This window comes from Anas acuta, chromosome 26 (assembly GCF_963932015.1).
Source record: "Anas acuta chromosome 26, bAnaAcu1.1, whole genome shotgun sequence".
NCBI classification, from domain to species: Eukaryota; Metazoa; Chordata; class Aves; order Anseriformes; family Anatidae; genus Anas; species Anas acuta.
In genome coordinates this window covers 1,141,401-1,168,301 of record NC_089004.1, presented here as the reverse complement: position 1 = coordinate 1,168,301, position 26,901 = coordinate 1,141,401, and the positions used below count along the sequence as shown (strand labels likewise).

At 40.5% G+C, this 26,901-nt stretch overlaps 1 protein-coding gene across 6 annotated transcripts in view; it reads left to right on the top strand.

The window, feature by feature from the left end:
* The window catches only part of DOT1L (DOT1 like histone lysine methyltransferase), a 71,862-nt gene that overhangs the window by 19,670 nt on the left and 25,291 nt on the right, over positions 1–26,901 (top strand). For all 6 annotated transcript variants that reach the window (XM_068661522.1, XM_068661521.1, XM_068661524.1 and 3 more), the window contains exons 4-13: positions 1,579–1,642; positions 3,174–3,402; positions 6,738–6,832; positions 9,411–9,473; positions 17,265–17,320; positions 19,974–20,053; positions 21,393–21,461; positions 24,233–24,339; positions 25,144–25,185; positions 26,527–26,610. In XM_068661522.1, coding sequence (XP_068517623.1) covers positions 1,579–1,642; positions 3,174–3,402; positions 6,738–6,832; positions 9,411–9,473; positions 17,265–17,320; positions 19,974–20,053; positions 21,393–21,461; positions 24,233–24,339; positions 25,144–25,185; positions 26,527–26,610 — 889 coding nt within the window. The remainder of the gene's footprint in view (positions 1–1,578; positions 1,643–3,173; positions 3,403–6,737; positions 6,833–9,410; positions 9,474–17,264; positions 17,321–19,973; positions 20,054–21,392; positions 21,462–24,232; positions 24,340–25,143; positions 25,186–26,526; positions 26,611–26,901) is intronic.

Sequence of the window (26,901 nt, the reverse complement as noted above, 5' to 3'; positions counted from 1 at the left end):
GCTGTAACTTAAAATCGTAGAATCACGGAATCATTGAGGTTGGAGAATACCTCTTAAGATCATCCAGTCCAACCCTTAACCTAGTACTGCCAAGTCCACCACTAAACCACGCTGCTAAGTTCTACATCTCCACGTTTCTTGAAGACCTCTGGGGATGGTGGCTCAACCAGTTTCCTGGGCAGCCTGTTCCAGTGCTGCACAACCCTTTCAGTAAAGACATTTCCCCTAATATCCAACCTAAGCCTTCCTTGGCACAACTTGAGGCCATTTCTCCTTGTCTTATCATTTTATGCTTGGGAGAAGAGCCCAATCCACACCTTGCTAACTTCTGTGATTCTGGTGGCCTGGCTGGGCATGTCTAACTGGGTGGTGTCCGTGTTGCCAGCAGTGATACTGAATAAAAGAAACAACCCATCTATTCCCACAAGTCACACCTCGCTTATCTTTCTGCAACTTTTCAAGGAAGTCATAAACTTGTAATTTCAGTAATGATTTTAATTTATTTTGTTTTCTTGAAAAAAATGTCAGGAAAAATTACTTTTAGCAGATGGACTGACAGATGGATGTGAACAGAAAGTGGTGGATGATAGGAATGCAGGTACCGTGTGGACAGAAACTCATTTCATACTCCTGCCTTGCCTTAAGACTGAATTAAAGGTGTGCAGCTGAAAGCTTGAAGTGCAAGTCAGCAGTGCTCCTCAGTGGGGTGTCTTAGTCAGCACAGCAATAACATGGGGCTCATGAGAGGCCGAAGGGCCACCTTCTTTTCCTGTCCCCTGGTTTTCCATCTTCTTGATTTGGGGATGGCTGTGATTTAAATACCTTGCACTGTAACTCCTTGTATTTTTTCCCCTGTTGCTTTGTGGGATCTGCTTATGTAATGGCTGATGTTCCTAGCAATATCTTTTTTTCCCTGAAATGATTTTTTTAATCCTCTCAGCTTCTGTTATTAATGCATCTGGCTGAACCGACTGTAATCCTGACCAACCCACAAAGCAATCACTGTGCTTTTCTGATGGGTGTGCTGGTTCTGTCTGTTTTCAGGCACAAAGTTAGTTTCTGCTTGCCCTAGGACTAATTATCAAGGAGAGCTGGTGGAGCAAAGGAGAACAATTTACAAACGTCTTACATTTCTGTGCATCTGAGGACATGAAAAGAAAGTAATGGACTATGAGATTAGAAAACTTTCTAATAAATCATAGTTTAAGTTAAATTATTTTCCTGTTCACTAAGGGAACTAATATTATATTAATGTTCAGTTTCCAAAATTTAAGTGCCTTTTTTTCTTCCACTACACAAATAGGTTGTATTGTATTGCAGAACTTGTTGCTTATACATGTATATCATGTACTGCTAGTCAACTGGGATTTTTTTTGAAGGAAACTATGCAATGACCTAAAGCTGTGTAAGTAATTATATGCACTGCAAGAAACAAACCGTAATATGCACTGCAAGAAACAAACCGTAAATAGCCACCTACTTAGTTTCTATAAGGACAGAAAGGCTAAAGGTTGTACCTTCAAACCTGCCTTTTAAAGTTTCCTATCTAACTGACCCCACATTCTTTCTCCCCTGTAGCTTTGAAAGCATGCAGAGGCTTTGTGACAAGTACAACCGAGCCATTGACAGCATTCATCAGTTGGTATGTATTTACCTTTGTTATGCCACGATGTTTATCTCGCTGGTTTGAATTCACATACAGTAAATATCTGAAAGGTGTGACCGATTTAGGGCTGGATCATGTCTCAGTCTATTTGCATCACTTGTACTTCATTACTTCCATTTTTTGGGGGAGTTAATAAATCTTACATTAAACCTTGCTTTCTTGATCACACTAGGGCAGTCAAAGAGCTAGTATTTGAGGGCATTTCTTATTGGAAGAAAAACATAGTAACATTTTCCCCCAAACTGTAGATTTGTAAACTATCATGTTTTGTGCACACATTTAGCTCGATTGTTTTGGCACTTTGAAATAGCTGAGTTACCTTTGGTGGTGGGCTGTGTGGGGGGAAGGTTTCTGGTGTATTTAGCTTGTAATTGTTTCACAAGGATTTATCATATAGATTTACTTGTGCTTCTGGAAATCTGTGGCTTATGGGTACTTAAGTAATCCATATGAACCCTCCTGTGTATTGTGGCAGTGATCCATGGCTTAGGAATTTCCTTGCTTGCCATTCAGTTCAGCTGCTCTGTTCTTCAGGATCACTCCGATGGGGAAAGCTAGAATGTATTCTGTGTTCAGACAAATTTAACAAGGTGGTTTTTTTCCTTATTCCTTTAAAAGGCTGAATTGGAGGAAGTAAAACATGAGTAATGAGTTGATGTTAGTATTATATTTAATTTTGAAAGTAAGGCTGTTTTTTTCCCTCTCAAATGTGTTTGTATGAATTACTTGAAAAACACAAGGCAGTAAGACTTTTTCTGCCAGGTGTTTCTTCACTTTATGGGCATTCAGCTCCCTAAAATCTGCTCGTTTGGATTTAGGCTTCTTTCTTATGTTGTTTAATTGCTAAAAATTAATTTTCTTCTTTCCATCTGAATTTCAAATACAGGAATATATAGGCAGGATTCTGGAGTTGTCCTTTTTGTTTATTTTCCCTTATCAAAATGAAAGGTAAACATTTTTTAAACTAAAAACTTTGTTTAGGAGGGAGTGTTTTCTTTTTGAAGAAAAAAGAAAGCTTGATTGCCATCTCTTTCCTGCCACTCCCTGTTTGTGTACATATGATCCCTCCCATCCTACAATTCCTGATAAAAAACAAAACTGCTCTTACGTTGACAGTATGGTTAACATCAGCGACTGTACTATTCAGTGGTGATCAGTAAATAAAAAAGGGGTGAACAAACTTGCACTCCTACTCCGTATATGTTCAGAATTAAGCTTTCCATTGTCTGTTGATTTTTACATCTCTTTAATTTTCTTTTTACCACATATTTCTATCAGGCATATTTTAAATTACCTGTTAGTTGAGGTGAGACAAATAACCAATCACGATTGTGTATTTTTTTAGTGTCATTCACTGTTTTTGTATTTACAGAGCATCTTGGACCCAAGTGAGAGAGGGGATGGGAGGGAATTTCTCTCACTTCTGTGTTACACAAACGCAGCCTTGTTCTGGTGATGTTCTGTTGTGCTCACGTTGGGTTCATGTCTTCTTGCTTTCTATGTGTAGTGGAAGGGAACCACCCAACCGATGAAGCTGAACACACGTCCCTCCAACGGACTCCTCCGTCACATCCTGCAGCAAGTGTATAACCACTCGGTGACTGATCCTGAGAAACTCAACAACTATGAGCCCTTTTCCCCAGAGGTTTATGGAGAAACTTCCTTCGACTTAGTGGCCCAAATGATAGATGAAATTAAAATGACTGAGGATGATTTGTTTGTTGACCTGGGCAGTGGTGAGTGACCAGTAACTTAAGTTTTTTTTCCTTCTTTTTGCTCACTGTTGTTTCCTTTCTTATGAGCAGAGGAAAAAAAAGGCAAAACCTCACATTTGGAAAGTAAACCAGGACTAAGGATTGCATTATAGAATAAGCACCTTTGCTAGTTAATCCCCAGTGATGCTTCTGCTTTTCATGACAGGATTAAGTAGACCAAGCAGACATCCCAGACGTTCTTCCCTGTGGTGAAATGTCAGCCTACAAATGCAATAAACCCTTATTACAGAAAACTCTTGGTGTCTGTTGCTGTTGGTGAATACACTTACAAAGAAGAAACAATATTAAAAATGATGCTTTAAAAGATAATAACAGCAGTTTCATTTTTAAGGATTCATCCATTTTCTGTGAATTCAGTTTATGCCATTCATATATGAAAACATGATTTCCTGACTTCTCCCATGACAGCATGAAACACTTGGCATGTAATATGAAAATTAACCATATTTTTCCCCTCTGGTTTACTTTTCAGTGTATCAATAAAGGCTTTATGGTTAGCTTTAACTGCTGCATTGTGAGACCCCCACAAAATCTGTCAAGTAACCTGCAACTGCATTTTGTTGTTTAGGTTAGAGTTTTAAAGGGAGATGTTTTTATCTGGTAAAGAAACCAGATAGAACTCAAATGCATGTGGAACAGATATTATGAGCAAGGAGATGATGTTCTTATTGTTGCTAAAATCTGTTTAGAGCAGGAAAGTAGTAATAAGAATTTCCCCTTTCACTGGATTGGTTGTGAAGTTTTAAATGAAGTTACGTTTTGGTTTTGTTTTTGGTATGATGCAGGGCTTCTGGGGAAAATATTTAAAAAATATATTTAATCTGTTAAAAACCAAATCTAATTTAGATTTAAACACAAGCACGACTACCATCCTCCTCCCCACAACTTAGTATGTCTCCAGTCAGGGCTATCAGGGAAGGGTTGCCCCAACCCCTTCCTCCCTCTTTGGAATTTATATATTAGATTTCCTGGTTCGATGGCTTATGTTCAAACGAGACATTTAGAAAGGTATCAGATCTGATAAACTATTTTCCATCTGGAAGAAAAAAAATGTTGCCTTAGATACTTGCAATTGTTTGTTCAGGAAGGTTAAAGAAGATGATATCTGAAACCTTACAGTTCTGCTGATCATGTAACAAGATGAAGTGTGTGATCAAGGTCAAATGCTGGATATTTGTACCTAGTACCATCAGAATTGAAGTCAGGTATTTATTGCTAACCTTCTCCCCACTTTAATCTTGGAGGCTGATCAACAGTGTAAAAATTCAAGGTATAGGGAGTCACGTATTAGATATGGTTTAAATTCAGAAGTCTTTGACTTCCAATGTTTGGAGCACTGAACAATTGAAAACAGCATCGTTCCTGAGGTTATACTGAAGGGAGTAAACTTTTGTAAATTCTAAACAATGAAGTATTGAGTGTAGTGTAAATATGAACATTGTCATAGCATATTATTACTATTAATAATGTTAATGTCCTTCCAGTAGTTATGTGCATACAGCAGTGGCTAAACAGCAGGGCTAGACCCCAGGATGCTGTGGCCATTTTTGTTGTCTTTGTGATGCCAGAAACTTGTGGAAGTGGGAGGAATTTATGCAGGTATGCATCATCGTTAGGCAAATGGAGGTCACAATACAGTTAAATTCTGGTTTAAAAAAAAAAAAAGTTAAACAAAAACAAAACAAAAAAGGTTAGTAACTTGTTATGCTGTATTGTGATTTCTGTCAGTACAGTGTGTTCTTGATCTTCCCTTTAGTCTTTGTCCTCCTTGCTCTTTGGAAATAAGAAACAGGGAAATGTTTATTCTTCCGATCATGTTCTGCCCATACCCTGCAGAAATTTGTACATCTGTATTTGCATGTGTATAAAATCTGCATGTGTATGCAAAATGGGAATTAGGAAGGGAAAAAAAAAGTGAAACAACAAAAAACCCTGTCAGCACTAGAGTTCTCATTGTGCCAGACAGCATTATAGTGGTAATGGTTTAAAGGCAGGAGTTCCACCCCTTCAATTACCAGTGCCGCTTCCTGCCGGCAGCCAATGAAATGGAAAACAGCAATATGTTTTCTGTGTAAATGGGCTATCCTCTTAGATTCACTCTTGTTTCCCATGTGGTCATCCATGGAATGATTAAGTGCACTGGTGAGACAAGAACGCATTTTGTGTTAGTCATAGACAAAACGTGATGCATCAATGTACTATTGATGAATGTTGGATGTTTTCAGAATATTTTAAGTGAGCACTTTAACAAATGGAATGGTGTTGCTCTAGTGTGTGCAAAACGTGGATCTCACTTGTACAGGCAGAAATCTAACTGATTTTTTTCCCTTTTTCCTTTTTAACCTAAGCTGGGGTAGAGGAGGGGGAATGCATTCAACCAAGGTGTAGAAATGGCAGCTAATTACTGCTGGTAGCGTGCCTGATGCAAATAGATTTTGGGAAGGAAGTTCATGCATTTTTAAGTATTACGGAGTTGTGCCAGTGTAGTGTGGTCGCTTCTGAAATTTTGAGTGTTGAACCCTATCATGTTTTATGAAGTAGTATTCTAAACTAGTCCATATACTAATAAGCTCTATGTGTTCTCAGAATTTGTGTTGCGTTTCACAGTGAAAGCTAATAACGGTATTGCTAAACAAACATTTTAGTTAGTCTTCAAATTAATAGCTTAGGTATGTGACCAACAAGTATTTGTTTTGGGATGAGGTAGGGTTTGTCTAACCGTTCAATTAATTAAATAGTGAAATACAATTAAAAAATCTGTAGATTCAATTATAAAGTTTGTGGACAAAAATTGTAAATCCAGCTATTCATAAGCCTGTGTGAAATTCTAGAAGTGAGCCTCTATATTTAATAAAAGAAGCCATCAATGTTTATCAGTATAAGCAAGACTGTAAATGTTGTCTTACACTATTATAAAAGTGCTAAAGGTACTGAAGAATGTAAATGTCAAAACTGTAATGCCAATTTTTCTTTTTTTTTTTCCTATAAGTTCTAAAAGTTAAATTGCAGCACACACTTCCTAGCCAAGATGTAAATTCCTTTTACTGAAAAGTGGGTTCTCAGTACATAACATGTCTTGTAGGAAAATGGGACTTAATTTCAGTAATGCACATTGGTTTGAGTCTGCTTTAAATTTGAGGAATAGATGCTGGGAGCTGAGGCTGTACTCTGAAGCCTTGTCCCATACAATACCTGCATTTTTCGACTTGTCCTTTGCTCTAAAAGCTCTTATTGTCTCCCTTTGCAGTGGTTTTCTACGGAAACATATTCTCAGGTTTGTTTTTTCTCTTCTGCAGGTGTGGGTCAGGTGGTGCTTCAAGTAGCTGCAGCCACAAACTGCAAACATCACTATGGTGTGGAGAAAGCTGATATTCCAGCCAAATATGCTGAGGTGAGTTGCTTGAAGTGAGTTGCACGTATGTGTCTTTGTGAAGGCTACCTCACTAGTTCAGAATTACTGCTAACTGCTGGGAGTTCACAGGAAGAAAAAGCAGAGCGTCAGTCCTAGATGCTCTTGCTTCTCAGGTCATGAAGACCTGGAGCACAGTGTGCTTGGGGAAAGAGGAGTGGGCATAGTCATTTCCTAGCAGTGCTTGCTAAGTGCACAGGAGGAGTATTAGCATGTTCTTGAAGTGATTTCAGGACCAGGAGATGAAGCCGTTTAATAGTAATGGCGCAGGACCAATTCACAAGGAAATGTGGTGTAGGCTTCACCGAAGCACCTGCAGCCCTCTGTCAGAAATGGCTTTAACACAAGGCTTTCAGAAACGATATCACTAAACAAATCTGGGAATGAATTGAGTGAACAAATGATCCTTAAAGTTTTTAAAAGCTATCTTTCTGCTTATGTCAGTGCTGTCCCTTTCTGGTATCGCACAGCTGAAGTTCAGCTTGGTTATTGAACTGTTGTAGGCTAACTGATGAGGCTTGTGTTGGGTGTCTGGATAATAACCGCTTTGTAGGCACCCAGATGAAGTCTTACAAGAAGATGGTAATATTTAGTCAGGCAGGCAGTTTTCTTTACGCTTCTTTAATTCTGTGCCAATGGGGATGCACAAAGGTAATCAATTCCAAGGCAGACCTGGAAGCCAAATGAGCTACAAGCAAACAATAAAGTTTAGTCATGCCTTACCATAAGAAGTTTATTTTCTTCAGTAGACTCAACAGCAACTTAAGCCCTCCATGTTGTTAAAAATAAGCTGGCTGAGTCTGTACAAGCTAGAAAATTATACCTTATGAAGGGAAAAAAAAATCCTTGATCTGTGTTTTCACTGGTGAGCGCAAAAACGTATAAACAGCGGTGAAGAGAATCAAACAATGATCTAAAAATCCGTTTTGCTTCCCCTGCTATGACCCAGTGGAAGTTTCCAACTGGAGTACTCCTTACAGTTCTTCTGCACAAGCCTCTGGTTACTTACAGAAAGTAACTTGCAAGGCCTGAAGTCCTATCTGTGTTTAATAGTAAGCTTAGTTTAAAGGTGAGTGTTACAGAGGGAAAGTCAAATTCTCATTTGCACTTATACCCCTTCATATCGCTGTGCAAACATAAGGCCTTAGTGACAGTGGTTAGTGCACACAAAAAAAACAACACAAATTAAATATTAGTATTAACTAGTGGCTTACCTTCTCTTTCAGAAGTGCACCAGTATTTCATATTTTGCTGGATGAACAAAATGTACAGCATTAATCTTCTGGTTACAGGTGATGACCTGTCAGATTTAGCAACTAAAGAACTGCTGCCTGCGTGCAGCTAATCTGCCTTGTGCTGTGTCTAGTGGACCAGTCTTTCCAGCTCTGACAAACACTTGTGAAAGAGATTGAATTAAGTTTCTAGTTAAGATTGGCTGTGGCAACACATCTCTGGCTGCTATGATAATGACTGCAGATGGCTTTGAAAAGCTTCAGCGAAAGAGGAAGTGTCTTATGGGTTTGCTTTAGTGAAGTTTTAATTGAAAAGAAAGTTCTTAATAAGTTCATACAGCGTATGAAAAATTATTGTGAGTTGCCCTATTAAGCTTTGGGGTGCTTTTGAAGCAAAGAATTTTAAAATGTGTCTGTTACACACACTGGACATTGACCCGCTGATGGAGGTCTCCACAGCTCTGAGAACTCCTGCTCACTCCTCCTTATCTCCTTTCGATGCTACCTCCAAATTTGGGCCTTTCATTTGTGGAGTTAAATTCCTAAAAGTACATGAGATTTGCTGAGTCTTGCAAGACACTGGAATGTCATTTTAAAATGTGTTGTCTAGGTTTAGCTGGATCCTCACTGCCACTATAAAGAAGTCACCTGTGCTGCTTTTTGTCAGCTTACACGGTGGGGACAAGATTTTGTACACATGGAGGTGTTTATTTGTAAGGCACCATGCCATCTTGATGGTGCCAATGGAAAACCAGCGCCAGCTCTCCGGCTGGGCAGTGTAGCCTTCCATCCTCTGCAACTCTGATCAGTTTACATGTAGCTGGAAGCACTCCTTGTTGTTCTGGCAAGTGCAGCTCTCCTCCTATTTGCTGGTGCAGTTGCCCTGCGTGCCACTTTCTGCTTCCTCATTCACCCCAGCAGGCCTATCTTTATCCCGTTTGCTCCCTTGCTATCTGTTCTTAGACGGATGTGCATTCACTGCCTCCTCTGTGTGGGATTACGTGCCACAACACAGTAGCTACTTAAAGTTGTGCCATTTTTGGTGGTGAGCAGTGTCAACTCAGATTGCCTTGCTTAAAATGTGTAATGCTGCTGAAAAGGGTGAGGAAAAGAAGAAAATGGCAGCTTGGACTTGACACTGTTGCGAATGTTTTTTCTTATGGAAAAGAAACTGTAATAAATATCTATCTGTCTATCCTTTGAGTATTAATGGAAAAAAAAAAAGGCGAAAGGGTTAGTGAGCACTGTCGGAGCTGCATCTCTGTTTGCTGCAATGAAACATAATGAGATGTCCTAATTGTTGGCTTTGTTTTTCCTCCCTCTTCTAGACGATGGACAGAGAGTTCAGAAAGTGGATGAAATGGTATGGGAAAAAACATGCAGAATACACAGTGAGTGAAATTCAACTGAAAAACTTTGTGCTTCATGCTGATGTACGGAATTTACAAAGTCCTCTGCAGCCCTTCATCAGCCAAGCAGCAGTATGAGTCATGTCTGCTCCCTGGCTTTTGTCTTGGTCCTGAGGACAGTGTTCTCTGAGACATCCTCCCAGGACCCTCTCTCTGTCTCACTTGTCATTTGGTATGGTGTTACCGGGAGTACTTTCAGGGCTTTCCATAAGTTCTTGGAAGATTTACTCTTTCATAACCTGGTTGTTCATGATGCAAGGCTGCCATGTGTCTTCTCTGTATTAAAACCTTTTACTTTTTTTTCCTCCTTTTTTTTTTCTCCCTAATGGTGTGGGTCTTCTTCTGGGTAGACTGTTGGAAATGGCATCCCCCTGCTTGGGTTTCTGGAATCTTCTGCAAGGAACAAAAGCTGAAGCTTTGGTTCACAGGCAGGTGAAGGTGTGGTCAGCCGGGACAGGAGATGGAGGGGGTGGCAGGAGGTTAAAATTCTGGATATCAGCAGAAAACTCCATGCCCAACTAATAGGGCAGATGATTTGTAGCTGGAGATAGGGGGTGAGTTTGTGGTCTTAGGAATGATGGCAAGCGGTCAGCTCTGACTTGGAAAGGAGGTGCTTTGAGGGTGGAAATAGAGCAGGAGTAAACTGGTCATCACATCTGTCTATCTTGGGCTGGGGACAAATGCTGGAACAACTTTCCACTTCCTCTGAATAATACTTAATCATTGTGGATGTGTTTTTCACTCTGGAATTACACTTCTAAGCGTGTGTAGAACCATACACTGTTCTGTGCTGTTCCTTCCCTTTTTCCTTTTCTCTCTCTTCCTGTCATTAAAAAATTGCTCTCTAGCCAATCACTTGCCTGTGAGGACATGTACATAGTCATAGTGCAATAGTGACCCGCTAGGAGTTCTGAAAATACTTGTGTATATGCTTCTCCTGCTGCTTCCCTATGTTCAGGAAAAAGGTTGGATGGATCAGGGCTGTTCCCTCATCACTCAGAGACATTGGGGCACTCCTTCCTGCTCAGAAGTTGCTGCTAGCAATGTGTACTGCAGCTGAGGTGCATTCCTGCATTTGAGAAACAACTTCTCCATTTTCCTTTGTGCAGAGCCATTATTGCTGTGTATTCCGGTAATGGAATGGTTTCAACCACACGACTTTCAGAGCTCCAGCAGTGTGTGATCAAGTGGCAGGTTGTTGATGAGCGAGCCTTTATTTCACAGTCTTCTGTGGCTCTGCTGGGATCGTGAGCCCTTTTTAAAGGGCTTGTCGTGTGATGAAGGATGCTGCAACCCTCCCCTTGGGAAAGAGGCTGGTGAAGGTGACAGTGCCATCTGCCTCAGTGAGCTTTCTTCCAGAAATGCCTTCACTGTGTAGCATGAGCTTCTTCAGAAGGATGCTGGGCTTGCTGTGGGACTAGTTTGTAGCAGGATTGATATCAGGCTGCTAACTCTTTCCTGCTGTGGAAACACAGTGAATGCTTTACTTTTCATGAAGTGGCCATATGGCATTTTTCCATTGTGTCACCCAGCTGGCATTACATGAAAGGAACTGTTACTGAAGACACTCTGCTTATGAGCTGTGCAATTTAAAGAATAGGAGAACTTGGACTAAAATATTGAAAGCATATTGATTGCCTTAGGCAGCAAGCATTTCCATATTGTGCATTCCAAGTGACAGAATCTGGTACTATATGGAAACAAAGCTATTTATTTTTTGCTAGGTTCTTTGACTCTTATAACTCTTTTCTGAAAAATGTTTAGAATAAAATTTCTCTTTCCAGAAAAGCAGACTGCATACTCAAAGTGTTGGATTCTTGCAGCACTTTCTGACTTAATGAAGTTTGGTTTCCTATCACTTTGTCATAGTGATGCTTAAAGACAGATTTTGTCAAACATCTCAGGTTTACGTTTGTGTTTTCTTGCCAAACAGTATGTTTTTTTAATCAGTTCTTAGGCAGCATCTTCTTTAGGAGACTATTATTAAACAAAGAACAAACTTGTGTCATAATGCAGATAAAAGATAATAGGAGGTGTGGAATTAGAAGCCGGGTATCTTGATTTTTCCAGAAAGCAACTTCATCAGCTAAATGTTTAGTGGCGTCCCAAAATTCCAAATGTAGGAGACAGAATAAACACAGATTGAAATAGTCTGTGATCAGCAACATTTAACTCATTTAACTTGTGGATTCTACTCTAGTGTTTTAGGTAGTCATAAACATATATATATATATATATAAAAAAGAGAGAGAGGAATAAAGCTTGGAGGAGGAAAGCTTGGCAGAAGTTCAATGGGAAGAAGCCTCAGATCCCACCTGCTGCTTTGTCTGAATAATGTGGATGGTGATTTTGACTTCATGCATGTAACAGCTGTCTTGCTGTAAAAGTAAAAATTGTGGTACATAAGGCAGCAATAAATCCTGGACTTGGGCCTGTAGCTTTTTTTTTTTTAACAGCCAAAAGTCTAGATTATTTTAGGTTTCTAATGCAAATAGATTTTTTATTTATCTCTGAAAAGTGATCTGTTGATTGTCTTCAACAAGAAGACAACAAGTGTTGTCTTCTAACTAACATTGTTTTGGTGAGGTTATGGTTTGTTGCCCTTTATCAGATCTACAACCATTGCGTTCGCTTCCTTGTTTTCCCTCCTGGAATATGCTTGTTTGGATTTTGAGCTTGGACACATGAAGTCTGATGTGCAAGATCCAGTGATGATATTTAAAATAAACCCTGATTGTCAGTCTATATCTCCATTGTGTTTTGTCCACAATGGTAAATGTATGGTAGAAAAAAGTCTCTTTTGAGTCTTTCTACGTGCAATATGCAGAGTCATATATATGCAGATCTGTTGAGTTAAATAAATAAATAAATCCGTTTTGCATCATCACTTTCAGATGATAATTGCATGTTAAACTTGGCTACTGCCAAAGTGTCCTGAGGCGCGTTGGCTCCTGCTGAGCTACAGCTGCTATTAATAGGTTATCACTGCAGCTTTAGAGTGTGAATATCCATTCTGGGCAGGAGGCGTGGGGGAAAGATTGCTCATCATACATTGACTTGGGAAGTCTCCTGATCTCCAGCTAGTGTAGGTAATCATAGCTCATAATCCTGTTAGTAAATGGACTGAATTTCATTTTAAATGACAGGCTGTTCAGTCTCATTAACTAACTGGGGAAAAAAATAATTGGAGTAACTTTCTGCTAGGATTGTTTCTTTTTTCATTCAGTGTAAATGTTTCAACTTGCTATAAATATTTGCATCCTTGTGCTATTGTTTAGTTTCAGTTGCTCCTCTGCTTTCCTGATGTCTGATTCCTGATCAGTTAGAAATAATATTCTTTGCTGGTCTCTTCTGTCATATTTGGAGGGAATTTGTACTTTTGTGCATTATGCTGGTGTCCCACTTCAACACATTTCACTGTGTTTCAACTCCCCTTATCTTCTCATTTCTTTTCCCATGGTACTGAGAAGTTTCCAAGATTAGCTTCACCCCATTCTTTTCAAGAAAACTGTTGTGTGAAGGAAACCGGAGGTTTTTCGAAGGTCATTAGGCCTAGATAATTAGAGAGTCTGTCTTGGGGAATTTTTGCACATGTGCAGTCATCAAATTAAAAAGCGGTAGTGCAATTAAGAGACAGATGGGTTTTCATGGTTTCTAACTGTAAATATCCTCACGTGGATCCAAAATCAGAGCCATCTCCAGGTATCTGGGGCACAATGCTGATTGCTGCATAGCCAAGAGTGTTCTTCCCAGGGTACCCTTGAAGTAAGTCTTCAGTCTGTGTCCCTTAGTGCCCGCTGCACTGCTTTGCTGGTTATCAGAGCAGCTCAGGGCAAGCAAAGCTGGTGGTAGCTGCAGTCACACAGTGGACTCATCCTTCTGCTGAAGACAAGGACTTGTTTTGGTTTTGTTTACTGTGGGTTGTTACAACAGATTGCCTTCCCTTGTTTCACAAGAGTTTCTGTTAGTAGAAGATCATCTACTACTCTTCAAAATAAGCATAGGAAAACCTGGGTCAGCATTGCTAAAGCCTAGGATTTGGTTAGACTAGTACCTCTGAGACCATCTGAGGGAAAACCCCAGAAGCTCCTAATGCTGAAGATTCTCTGTGATTCAGCCCTGTGGTAAGAGGTAACGTTTGCTGTATGAAAGTGAGTAGAAGCTTGGCATCAGCAGACCTGCAGACTTCTCTCTGGTAGAGTTCAGGGTGCCCCGTCCTGCTTGGAAGTCTCTGTTCTGAGCAAAAGCAGAGGGATTTGTGCAAGAGTAGCATTGTCTCTTGTTGCCTGATACCAGCTGCTGGTTTCTGGGGATAAGTCACATCACCTGGACTTAAAAAATTCTGCTGCTTAGCAATGAGTTGCAGCTAAGGAGAAGGCAAGATAACTGATTGTCCCAGATGCTTCTGAATGCCCTATTTCAGTGGGAAACTTGATGTTTTGGTATTTGAAAAGCCCTCCAAACGTCCCCTGTGGCTTTGAAATGATGCCACATTTTGGAGGTTTGGATTCATGCCTCCAGTTATTTTTGAAAAGAACAGGAACCTAAAAATAACCATGTGTACTTTTCCAGGCAGAATTGACTGCTTTTTGTGAGCCAAGTGTTTGCACGGAGGCTGCTGGAATGAGGCGTTCTGTGTGTGAATTTATGGCTTTGTGTAGCCAGTCGGAGCGTTACCAGAGAGACTCCTGGCCTGGTGCTGGGTGAGAACGAAGCCCTCCTCCGTGGAAGAAGGGCTTGACCTCCATAAACTGCTGCTCTGCTACACGGGGAACACGAGCCCGCTGGAGCGTGCCTCCCGGCGCGCTGCCCTGCCGGTCATCTTTGAGTTACGGGAATCAGACACCGTTGAACGTCTTTCTGCAGTCTCTAGAGCAAATTTACCCATTTGAAAAACCTGAATATAAACCTGTTTCGGCTTCTAAATTTAGAAAGAATGCAGGCTGGCAGCTCTCTGAAGCGGATTTCAGTGAGCTAATTATCCTTTTAGATAAAGCACGTCTCCTGCATTGTCTAATCAGATGAAAATATCTGCATTACAGATGGTCTCTTCCATTCATTATTCACTAAGGAGATTAAGTTTCTCAGAGAGAGGAGGAACATGATGGGGGTGGGGACATTGGTGGGAAGAGATTGAGTGCATCCCCGTTGCTGCCTGTGCTGTGCCACATGGACGTGCCAGCCAGCCCCTACAGGCCCGTAATGGACCTGGCCATTCTTCTACCAGCGTAGTGAGTGCTGCGCTTGGTCAGGAGTGAGTTAGCTGAAATTTCCTTACCAGTTCCTGTTTCACTCTTAAAATTTTTGTAAGCCGCAGAGTTGAAAGGGATTTTGGGGGGAATTTTTGTTGGATTTCCTATACCAGTTTATACCAAGGGGCTTGGTTTCTTCCTTTTAGGCCATCATTTGTTGATCATTGCCCCCCAAGGACAGTAGGTAAAGAAACTGGTTGTCAGGAGTACTGAGTCAGAAAGCTCTTGTACTCTGTTTTGAATATAGTAGACCACTGACCCAGGAATCACTGTCTTGCTTCCAGAGGGGAAAAATAACCAATTTTCTCCCAACCACAATTGACCATCTGGTTATTTCTGTACTCCAGTATTTTTTCCTGGTGAGGTTTTTCCCTCAACTATTGGCTAAGTGTGAGCTAGGGTAGCATTACAATACAAAAATAGATTGGTTTAAACAGGGCTGTGGTTCATTTGAATTTTAACATCTCTGTATTTTGCAAAAGTGGAGGGGCAAAGCAGCTTCCAGATGTGTTCTATCAAGGTGAAGTGTGGAGATTTTGGTTACAACTGTTCCCTTCCAAACCACGTAGGTAAGAGAAATGTATAGTGTAATTGGATCCAAATAAAGTATTGCAACCACCTAGGTTAGATTTCAAGACCTTTATATGAAGCTTAGTATTTCAAAATAGTTTCGTGTTACTCTGGTTCTTTGTTCCCTTGCTAGCCTGTGGCTTTATAATCGCACCTCATTATTTCAGAAGTGATTTTCTTTCTCCTCTTAGTGTGTGAAAATCTTGTGTAGACATTAGAAACTGACTGTTTCATGGAAGACAGCAATGTAGAAGCTGGCTTGTAAAAAAAAAAAAAAAAATTGTTAAAAAATATAGTTACCTTGCATGTGGGTTTGCTACTGTCTTGGTTGCTCAACAAGGAAGTTATTTACTACAGGAACAGATAAGATTCTAAGACAATTATCCATTAAAAACAATCTAGAGATGGTGTTAATTTACAAGTAGGGCATACGGAGCCCCAGTAGTAATGTTTCGGTATATTAGGTGAGAAAAATAATACTCTTTAGAACTGTTCTGAGGTTGCAGTGAGTTTTTGCCTGAGATTTTGAAAATGTCTAGAAGCACCTTACTTTTACTGCTTGTAGTAGGTTGGATCTCTGAGTTAAGTCTCCAGCATGTGTTTTGCTTTCACTGTAGTGGGGATAGTAGAAAGTGCGTTTCCCCCTCAAGCAGATGTGATGATGCAGGTAGCCAGGTGGCAGGGAGCTCAGGCTCTTTGCAGAGTTCTCGATCTCTTCCCCAGAACCCTTGACGTGCACTTCTGTTGGCCCTCTGGTACAGTGTGTAGCAGCAGGGCACTGGGGCTTTTTTCCCCTCCTCTTTCCCTCTTGAGAAGCAGACCCAGTTCTGTTGGCAGTGATGGCTTTCTCCTTCACAGTGGGTCTGACAGGTTTGCCTCCATTTGTCATTGTTTCTGTGGCTCTGAGTCAGATTGCTTTGCTGGGGAGGGAAAGCAGCGGCAGAAGACAGCAGGCTCTGGCGCTTCATTCACCTGGGTCCCCTGGCTTAGCTGGCAAGGCTTGGAAGCAGCTTGAGTGAGCCTGCATTGCAGTGCAGGCACTTCTGTGTCAGATGCCAGATTTTATTCCAGTTTAGTGATAAGCAAAATGTTCACTTCTTTCCATACAAAGGAGTATGTGCAGAGAAATGATGCTAAGCAGTCACTGTCGTTGCTTTGATGTTCGTGAGGTTGAAATACAAGCCATCGTCTTACTTGCCCCTTCAAAGTATGTCCCAGTCATTAATTATGTAGCTGCATATTACTTTCTCTGTCCCTCTTATCTTCCTCCCCCAACCTCCACTCTGCCTTACTCGTGGCACAGCAGAGCAGCTTGTCCCATCAGATTCCTCTCTTGTTTCAAAAGTATAACCGCAAAAACGTTAACATGCAGAAAACCCGCGTAGCTGTGGGTATTAACCTGGGACTTGATGTGGTTCCATCAGCGAGGTGTTGTGTACGTCACTGAAGTGATAACGACAGTTCTTTTCAAATACTGCCTTTGCATTATCTGACTTCCAACTTGAATGTGTCAGAAGCATTCGAGGTGTGTGCTGAGCACCCCTGATGAGCCAGGTGCTCACATGCCAGTTGCAGCAAGAGCCTGACGCTGCTGTCAGTGTTCCCGGCCTCAGCTTCGGGTCCACCTTGCTCCTGATCTGTGGGGATCGGAGATGGTGTTGGCTGGCCATTGCTAGCACGGGGCTTTGCTGCCTTCTCCACATGGAGCATGGCGCTCGTGAGGCATCGCTGGTGCCTGGGGACCCTTCCCCAGTGGAGGGTGGGAGCGGAGAGCAGGCCATGGGAACTGTGTCCCCCGGCGCCTCCGCTGGGCTTCCTGAGGCCTTGCTTGCAGCAGTGCTGCTGGGCTAACGCAGTGTGCGTGCTTGGCCAAAAAGGGACGTGTAGCAGAAAGGAACAATGTTAACTCTCGTGTGTGTGGTTTTTGTGTTTCTGTCTTTTTTTTTTTAAGCTGGAAAGAGGTGACTTCCTCTCAGAAGAATGGAGAGAGAGAATTGCAAACACAAGGTACAGTACAGCAATTGAATGCCGCTTTATGAACTGAATATTTGGGAGTCTGGATAATGGAAATTGGGAGGCTGGCCAGCTTTTTATATAGAATTTCCATAGCAAATACCAAAAGCCTATCTGCCAACTCCTATACTGGCCTCTTTGGATACTGTTTTCTGACTTGAAGAATGGATTTAAATGTATGTCCCATGATATTACATACATGGGTGTATCCAAGATAAATTCCGGTTGTACAGAGAAGAATAGACCCCTGCTTGTTTTGCGTACCCTTCAAGTTTGATTTTAGAGTTCTGGCAAAATACTAGTTATTTTGGCTGTTGGTACACACAGCTAGGTTCACTTTCCATAAAAAAAAACAACAAAAGCCATGTGTGTCTGTTCCAGCTTAAACTGGGAATTCATTGAAGCTGATTGTCTTGAATATTTATTTCTGTGAAGATACATGTATGTATGGAGGGTTACACTCATTTTTGCTGGTAAAGAAAAGGGAATTTTTAAAGGCTTTATATTCTTTTCCACCTTATGGACAGAAAGAAGTCTTGTTTTAACGTGACCTTCCAGGCCATCCTATTATGTGGGGGTATGGAAGGCAGTTGTCAGCTCTCTGAAAGTCTTCAGGGTTGTGGCAATCTAGGGATTGCTTCCAAGACACTGCTTTAAGAGTGCTCCATCAAGAAGGCGTCTGCCAGACTGACTTCTGCATTATTATGTACCTCCATTAAACTTCTGGAGCTGCCTTTTAATTTGTGGACAGACTTTGTCCCAGCCTTGCAGCACAGTGTGGTTTTCCTTTGTTGTTCACTACTCCAAATGCATGCTCCTCTGGTCTCTGTGCAACTTTCCCTGGAAAAAAAATAAAATATTTTTTCCTTTATGTTTAGCTGAAGTGTAGGGAACTGCTGGTAGATGTTTATTTTGTCTGGTATGCGGCTAAATGTATGCATATTGATCCTCAGCCACGTTGCTGTCTGATACAGAAATTCAAGAAGTAGCTTTTTGCTCACAAACGTTAGGTGTTTGCGTTTGTCCCGAGAGTGCCAACTGTTCGGCATCTGCTCTCTAGCGAGGCTGCAGACTGATGCATTCAGACTGGAGCCATCCCATCTTGGTGAGCTGAGGACTGCCCTTCCCGTGAGCCAGTGGCTGGGCTCTGGAGGAAAGGATGCCCAGCTCCTCACTGCTGTGAGTGTTCAGTATTCCAGAAAATAACTGGGACTCAGCACTGTGTGCTGAAAAGAGGGCTGAAATCAAGGTGGACTGGGGCCTCCTGTGGTTCTGTCATGTGAGCACACAACATCGTGCCAGAATGAACATTAAGAAATATATCTGGAAAACTTTTTCCCTTCCTTTCCTGGATATTTTCTAGTCACATTAATATGCTTGGCTGTTCTGCAAGGCCTCTTTTTTGGCATGTGGTGGGAAGGAGGAGGAAGAAACCCCTGTGAGCCTTGACTTGCCAGGCAGGGTTTCCCAAGTTTCCAGGAGCAAGGAGTAGCAAGAGATTATATATATATTGGACATACATATATTTGAGTATATTTTTTTTTATCTGCAGTTTTTAGTAACTTTGGCTGCTGCTCTTAAACTCATTGTCCTTGGTGAGCATGTTTCATGTGTAGAGGCACTAAGAGGGGAGGGTTTCAAGCAGATCTCTGGCAAATAAATCGATTCTTCATGCTGGAACAACATGGCAGCACAGCCTTCACAGCGTATGCATGCAGGGTGCTCATGGCTTCTGGGGGATGTTGAGGACCCTTACCGCAGGCTGGTAGGGAGCAGGTATCAGGGACGTTTAGATCAAAGCCAGACTATGTGGCTCTCAAAAATAAGGTGTTTTTTTTTTTTAATTTTTCTTTTTTCTTTTTGAATCTGTGATGTGTTCTGCTTCTTTCCCAAATGCTGTTTGTATGATTCTACCTACGTGCAGGTGTCTGTGTTTCCATGTGAGTGATGTTTTCAGGAACACACACACACACACACGCACATTGGATTTCTTAACCCAGACACAAAAGTGCAACTCTTCTGTTGGGGCTTAGGGTGAAGTGCTGGGTTTAGGGCAGGGAAATTTGTGCTGGGAAATGTAAACCTCCCCTTTGCTTTATGGGAGAATTTAGAGCTAGAAGAGAAGCTGTGATGTTTTAGTGTGATATTTTAAATGCATATGAGTAAGTAATAAGATGAAATGTCTATTTGTTGTGCTGGAGGATTGTTTTCTATGTGTGGTGAATGTGTTGGTAGTTGTTGTGTTGATGTTTGCTCTCACCATGGGAGAGGAGTGAAAATATTTTGCACATTGTTTCTGTGTTGAAACTTGCTGATGTAATTAATAAGCTTGTGGTGCAAAAGCCAGCTGTATGCTGAGAGGAACTGTCAGAGCAGGCTGCCTTTACATTTTTTTTTAATGTAATTATTTGGTCAGTATTTGTGGGTGTTGAGGTTTAGGTACTGTTTTGTGTAATGATGCCAGGAGAAAACACTTCATTAGATGAAAGTAGCTGTATAGTCAGGAACATGCAGTGTGTTTTGGTTTCACAAGTGCCTGTAAATGCTGTAAGTGCCAGTGGCTAGCAGGCGGTGAGAGATAGTTGTGCATGTATGTTTGGATGCCATGTGCCTGTTCCTGTTTATTAACTACACCATTGTCTTGCAGTGTTATTTTTGTGAATAATTTTGCCTTTGGTCCTGAGGTGGATCACCAACTGAAGGAGCGATTTGCGAACATGAAGGAAGGTAACAAATCGAACTTCAAAACTTTTTCCCTTGGTTTCCTGCTGCTGTGGGAGCTGGTGGCAGTAACAGCTTAGTTATGGCCATCGGGAGCCAGGTTGGTGGTTTCGTTCTGTGCCGTATGGATGAACGTCTGCACTGTGATGGTGATTTTTTGGGCTTTTTATGTCCTATCTTCATATGAATCACCAATCTATGTGACTCCCTGAAGGTGGCTCTGCACATGAAGACCTTTTCCAGTGCTCTGTGTGGCAGGAGGAGCGACTGGTCCTTGCTCATCTGTTGTGGGGACCAACAAAGTTCCTGGCTGTGGGGCTCCTGTGTTCAGACACTTGGCACCAGTGGTGGGTAGAGGACACCCAGCCATGGAGACTGCAAAGCCACACAGGCTTGGCTTTGTGCATCCAGTTTCCATAATTGCATACTGAATTCAATTACTGGATTCTCCTATTTAAAATTGTCACACTTAGTACTGGGTATTAACTAATTAGCATTAAAATGGGGACAGTGTCACTGGTGATGTCTTGTGTGCTTCTTGAGAAGTTGCCTTGCAGGCACCAGTGACCGGGGATGTCCAGTAATGCCACTGCAGCCCTTAATGCCTGAGGTAGTTTAGAGTCTTTTTCTTTTCTCTTAACCACTTGGATGAGTAACAAATGTATTTGGTTATGGCAGAAGTTAGAAAAATAAATATTTCTTAAAAAAAAAAAAAGCGTGGAATGAACGAAGAAGCTGTGGCTTCCCATAGGACAGCTTTGTGCGGAAGTAAATAATGTGACTTTTGGGCTCCGATGAAAACCATAAAACCCCGAAACCTAATGTCTTATTTAACTTTAGTGACTTTTAAATTTTTGTTAAGCAGTAGTGGCTTGGGAAAAGTGGCAAGGTGGGGAACGTTCAAGATCTCTTCACAAAACTTAGAAACCCGAATCTTCTTCCTGGTTCTGTTTCAGCACATGCTCAGTCTGGTGCATTTGAATGAAAAAACAAACAATAAAAGTGTTCAGTCTTAGGTTTTACAGACTGTAACTGGAGTAAGATAACATTGTTCCTAACTGAATATTCTGTAGATTGCCACTGAGAAATAATGTGTTCCTTTTTTAAAGTGTTTTTAAGATCTATCACTTCTAAGTGACATGGCTACCTAACAGGACTATCATACTGACTTCTCTGGATGCTGTTAGTATGAGCTTTAAGTAACATTTTTTTCGGTAATGATACAGTAGTGATAGTTTCAGTAGAGCTGGTCTTTTGGACTCTATATTAATTTATATTTAAAAACTGGTCATTTTTAAAAAACAGTAGAAACTGACTTTGCTTTTTTTTTTTTTTCTTTTTCTAGGTGGGAGAATTGTGTCCTCAAAACCTTTTGCACCTCTAAATTTTAGAATTAACAGTCGAAACTTGAGCGGTAGGAATGCCCTTTTTATTATTGTTCACTACAATTATGCCATATTTGTTACCTGCACACGTGGGTTTTTGTTGCTTTTTAAAGAGTTAAGTAAGTAGAAAAATGCTGTATATTATCATAGCACATGTGCCAAAGCGAAATGTCTTTTAAGAAGAGCTCTATTTTATGAGGTTCATCCTGATAGCTTTAGGTGTCTCTCACATTGGTGTTTCCCCTCTTCCTGGGCTTTTGTAGCTGTCTTTTATAGCTGAAGAGAAATAAGGTGTTTCAAGGGTGTGATTCATTTCTTCATTAACTACAAAGAGCTACAGTGCCTAGCTTGCATGCAAGTTCCTTGTATCATATCTGTCTAAATTTGGACAGGTAAATCCCACCAGTTGTGATTTAAAAGTCTTAGATGCTGAACTGCTCAACTTTGGAATGCCTCATCCTCTGCTCTGTGAACTGGTCAAACAGACCCATCCCATAAAAGCCCAGTTGCTGTGTCTGTTTTACTGCCAACAGAGTTTGTTTTTTCTTTCCTTCTGATCATAGTAGACTTGATATTTGCCAATGCTATCCTCTGCAAGTATGTGAACTGCAATTTAATGAGGTTCTGAGATTACTAACACTCTGTATTGTTGGTTTTGCGTCTGACTTTTTTCAGTTTTTACTGTTGAAAGCTTTGCAAGCAGTAGAATGATCCAAGTCAGGTTTTACGTGCATTTACTGTGTCCAGAGCACAACATTTTCTAGATTTCAAAAACAATTTATTCCCCTCCTTGTACAAACACGGCCAGTAACGTACAGAGTTACAACTCTCAAGTTCTCTTTTCTGGTTTTGGCCTGACGCTTATGGTAAACTGCTTTTCAAGAACAGTAATTTGAAGACTGTCATTAAGACATTTAACTGAAATAGTGCCATTGTGAGTTATTTTTACTGAGCTTGAGTTGTTGTGAACGTCCTGAGCATTGGGCACCCAAAAGTGCCATTTTATTCCTCTTTGATAATCTTTTCTGTGGCATCTGGTTGTTTGGAACCTGACTAACCATTTGATCCTTGGTTGCCAATCTTTTGTAGATATGTACATGAAAATAAAACACAGCTGATGTGTGCTGCTGGAGGTCCTCAAACCTCCAGAGAGCTGAGATCCACCTGCCATTTTGCTAATAAGGCAAAGAGCACCTAAGCGAAGTCTGCTTCCTCTTTTATAGCACACTAGAACTAGGTGAAATAGGGGAAGGTACTTTGGTGGTTTCCCTTAGGAGATCTGCCCATGTAAATAATTTTTTTTTTCTTTGGCTTATCAAGCCTTTTCTTTTCTGGCTTCTGACCGTCTTATCTCCCTCTTTCATAGGTTTGGCAGACTGCAGTTATTAAAAGAGTAGTGAGGAGACTAAGTGGCCAATATACACCCCCCCCCCCCCCCGATAAACAGCCTAATTATGACTGTCAGTTGGGCCAGCTCCTTACTCTGTTTCAACCTTCATGATTGCTGAAGTTTTATATACTGTTACTTAATGCTTGATGTGAACATTGATACCAAAATTATATAGAAAGAGCTAATTAAGGTTTGTGTGTGTCAGATTGCTTAGCAAAAGAATAGGTAATAGCTTCTGCTAATAGGAAGCTCTGACAAGGATTCAAGAAAAAAAAATCTGAAAAGAAATTACCGATGTCTGTCCCAAACAATGGGGGAAAATAATGGAAATCAGTTTTAGATCCTAATCCCATTCTGTGGCTATACTTTATCTGGGAAATACCAATATCAAATGAATTTGCGTGGGCTGCTCTAGGCCTGGGGCTTGTTTCAGTCTTAATGGATTGTTGTAAATGATGCTTCCAGGGAAATGTCATCCACTTAGAGCTTGTGGCATAAAATGTGCATGTCCCTCACATGCAGAGAAGGTGATTCACTCTGCTGTGCTACCTTCATGCTGCTGCCTTAGAAGGCTTTCTGTAATACTTTAATTCAGCTTGTCTTTTTTTTTTTTGTGCCTGAGTGTGTCTCATGTTTTCATCTGATATATGAATAATTAAATAAATTTAAATATATAGTGGAAATGATAACCCTTGAGAAAGGAGTCAACCTTTTTTTATCAATATACCAATTTTGTCTTAGTTGTATCACCTGGAAAAAGAAATAGAAATGTGGGAAGAGTTGGACAAACAAAAGCAAGTATTAAAATGTGGTTAAAATAGCAACTGAAGTTGCTGAATCCTAAACCTTGCTTTTTGACTCCTCTGGGTAATTATTTTCCCTTTAATTAGAAATGTGCCATAATTTCTTGTAGTCATGCCACTTTAGTGTTCAGTGGTTATGGAAATACTTAGGCACATCCCATACCTATTAATTTTAGGGAACAAAACAAATACAGGCAAGAAAGCAAATTTAAAACATATTTGTCTTCAATCCAAATTTAGTGCAGTTACAGTTTACATGGGTTGGATCTAACAAGATTCTGAACTGGTCCTATCTAATTAAATCCTGCCTGTTATAACAGATGAAAATAGACACGGGAATGTCGCGTTGTTTAAAAAGTTGCACTAGCACATCATTTTACTCTAGAATGGCTATTCCTGAGCAAATAAAAACTAGATCAACAAGAGAACAAGGAACTGCTTTTTAAACTCACTGCAGCACTTTCTTTTAGGCCATTGCTTTCTGTATGTGAAGCTTAGAGTTTTGTTGTGAGCATGCTTTTACCATTGCAGGGCTACTTTCAGCTGGATAGAACTAAGTGGCAAACAGAGCAAGCTCAGGCTCCCTAACTTGACTTTCTTCCTCTAGATATTGGCACTATAATGAGAGTTGTGGAGCTATCACCACTGAAAGGGTCTGTGTCATGGACCGGGAAACCAGTTTCTTACTACCTGCATACTATTGACCGAACCATAGTGAGTATAACTACTGACCAGTTGATCTCTGGCTGCTTCGCCTGCTCTGGAATCAGCAAGGAAATTTCAGGCAGTACTATGGCAGTCTGTTAATTACTTGAGGGTGTATAAATTTACAGGTATAATTCTTTCTCGAGTTCCAGGATAGCATCTGTGCGTAGTGGTGGTCTTGCACTATAGCTTACACATTAAGTGAAGACTCTGGGGGTCTTTAACTCATCATTTTCCTTTGTGGTGTACAGACTGCCATAGTAATAATGCTCAGTTTTAATTGATCTTTCAGTTGATGTAGAACCAACCAAAGCTCAGTAACAATGCTGATGCGTTCACTGTTTATCTTTTCAGTTATAGAAAGCAAAACCAACCCTGTAGAAACAAACTTTTGTGGAAAAATACTTTATTCCTATGTAGAGTTTTTTGTGTGCAATATGATACAGTATTTTTTCTCAGTCTGCTTTAGTTCAACAGTGCTTTTGTTAAAGAATATACTAGAGTGCTGATAAATATTTTAGTGGAGTACAGGAGTGAAGTAGCTTCATTGAAAATAGCCTTCTGCTGAGTGGAGATATATTACACAAAGCTTTAAACCAAGGGTAGGCTGTGGTGGAGATGATAAAACCTTGTTGAGGCTTGGATTATGTCCTGTCACACAATGTGTTTGTCTCTAAAAAGAATGAATATAAATGGCTTCTTGATGTAGTTTAGCAGAAGAAAAACAGTTAATTTCTGCATTTGTCTTAAATTATTTTATTCTTATGTATTTTTCTGTCGTGACTTACAGAATGACTGTCTTTGTATTTGCAGCTTGAAAACTATTTTTCTAGTCTCAAAAATCCAAAACTCAGGGTAAGTTTCAGATATTTTTTGTACAAAATTCAAAATAATGGGGCAGCCAGTCTGAGGACCTTAGTCACTTGTTAAATGTACGGAATTGATAGCAAATTGAGTTTTCTTGATACATAAGGAACATGTGCATGGAGCTAATTGAAGCAAAGCATCATATGCCATCAAGCACTAATACAATAATGTTTAAGAGCTTTATAATAGGTAATTAACGGGCCAACCTCATGGTGTTTTTCCCTTGCCTTGGAGACCTTTAAAGAGCTATTTGTTCATTGAAGAAATGAAGCTTAAGAGGGAAAGGGTAATTTGAATCTGTCCCAGTGTTCAGCTGCATGAAAATGAAGCTGAAGTGCACTCTGAGCTTCAACTTTTGGGACTTGCTATTTGAGATGTGAAATGTGTTGTCAGTTGCTGCAGTCTGTACTATCACGTGTGGAATTAAAATGCCAGAGGATTTTTAAGACTGGGCTTTATCCATGTGAAATAACTGGTGCTGGTATTCTAAGTAATGGAAAGAAGCAAGGACATGCAATTCAAAACTTTAGGAGAAGATTAGTCTTAAAACTGACCAGTGGTACCTTAGGTACAGAATGGCATCCGTGTACTTTTGAACTACCCTGCTTTAAATGGTGAAGCTGTTTAAATCTGCCATTCATGCAATCTGGTTGATAAATTTCTCAAACTGAAGAGGTGTTGGAGTTGTCTGAATTTTTGTGGAAGTTTAACCTCACGTAGAAGGTACAAGACGCGCTTTTAGTGAGGTGTTTGAAATGTCCTGGCCTTAGTGGCTAGTAGAAAATTAAGCTTCAAAATTGCTTTTATGCTGTATTCTATGGACTTGGTTAAAGTTGAATTAGATGATGATTAATGGCTTTGCCATTAAAAAACTTATATGACTTGAAAAGTGATACATGAAATATTGGGGGTATAGGTAAAGATATTGTAATATTTAAAACTTGTGTTATTAAAAAAAACGTGAAATACTAGTGTATGATCTTGGGGGTAGACTTGGGAGGTGGGGCAGAATAAGGGAAGATGTTGGGGCTTAATATCCTTTCCTTTGTGGCCGCATGTTTGAAACCCATTATAGTAGGTAATGCAACGCAAAAGGATGACTTGCACTTAACTTCCTTTTCTGACTGACTGTAGCCTGGAGCAGGGTGAGTGTTTTTCCCCAGCTGGTAACAAAGTTGTTTTACTTTTTTTTTTTTTTTTAAATTTGGCTTTGTATGATATGAATACTTACACCTAGCTCTCTTAGAAGACTAAGTCAGGAAATGCAGGGATCTGTATTAGTGCAAAATCTAAGAACAAATTTTTAAATTGTGTAAAATATTTGTTCAGGAGGAACAAGAGGCAGCTAGACGTCGTCAACAACGAGAAAATAAGAGCAACACAACTACTCCAACGAAGGTTCAAGAAAATAAGGTGACTGTCCAGCATTTTTTGTAGAGTAAATACGTTTCTCTTGAGCTTTAAATGAATTCATAATCTGTCAGGAAAAGCCTGATTCTGTGGGAAGACTGTTTGTTCCGAGGATATAAACTGGTATTGCTGTTGCTGTGGACAAAAATATGATTGAGTGACACTTGGGAATTGCACCAATAATTCTGGAAAAAAAGTATTGCAAGATGAACAGAAGAGTTGGTTGACCACCCTCGCATTGGCTTGCAGAGCTTTCCCTGAGTCATAAGCCCTTGAATGGAATTCAGAGTGTGC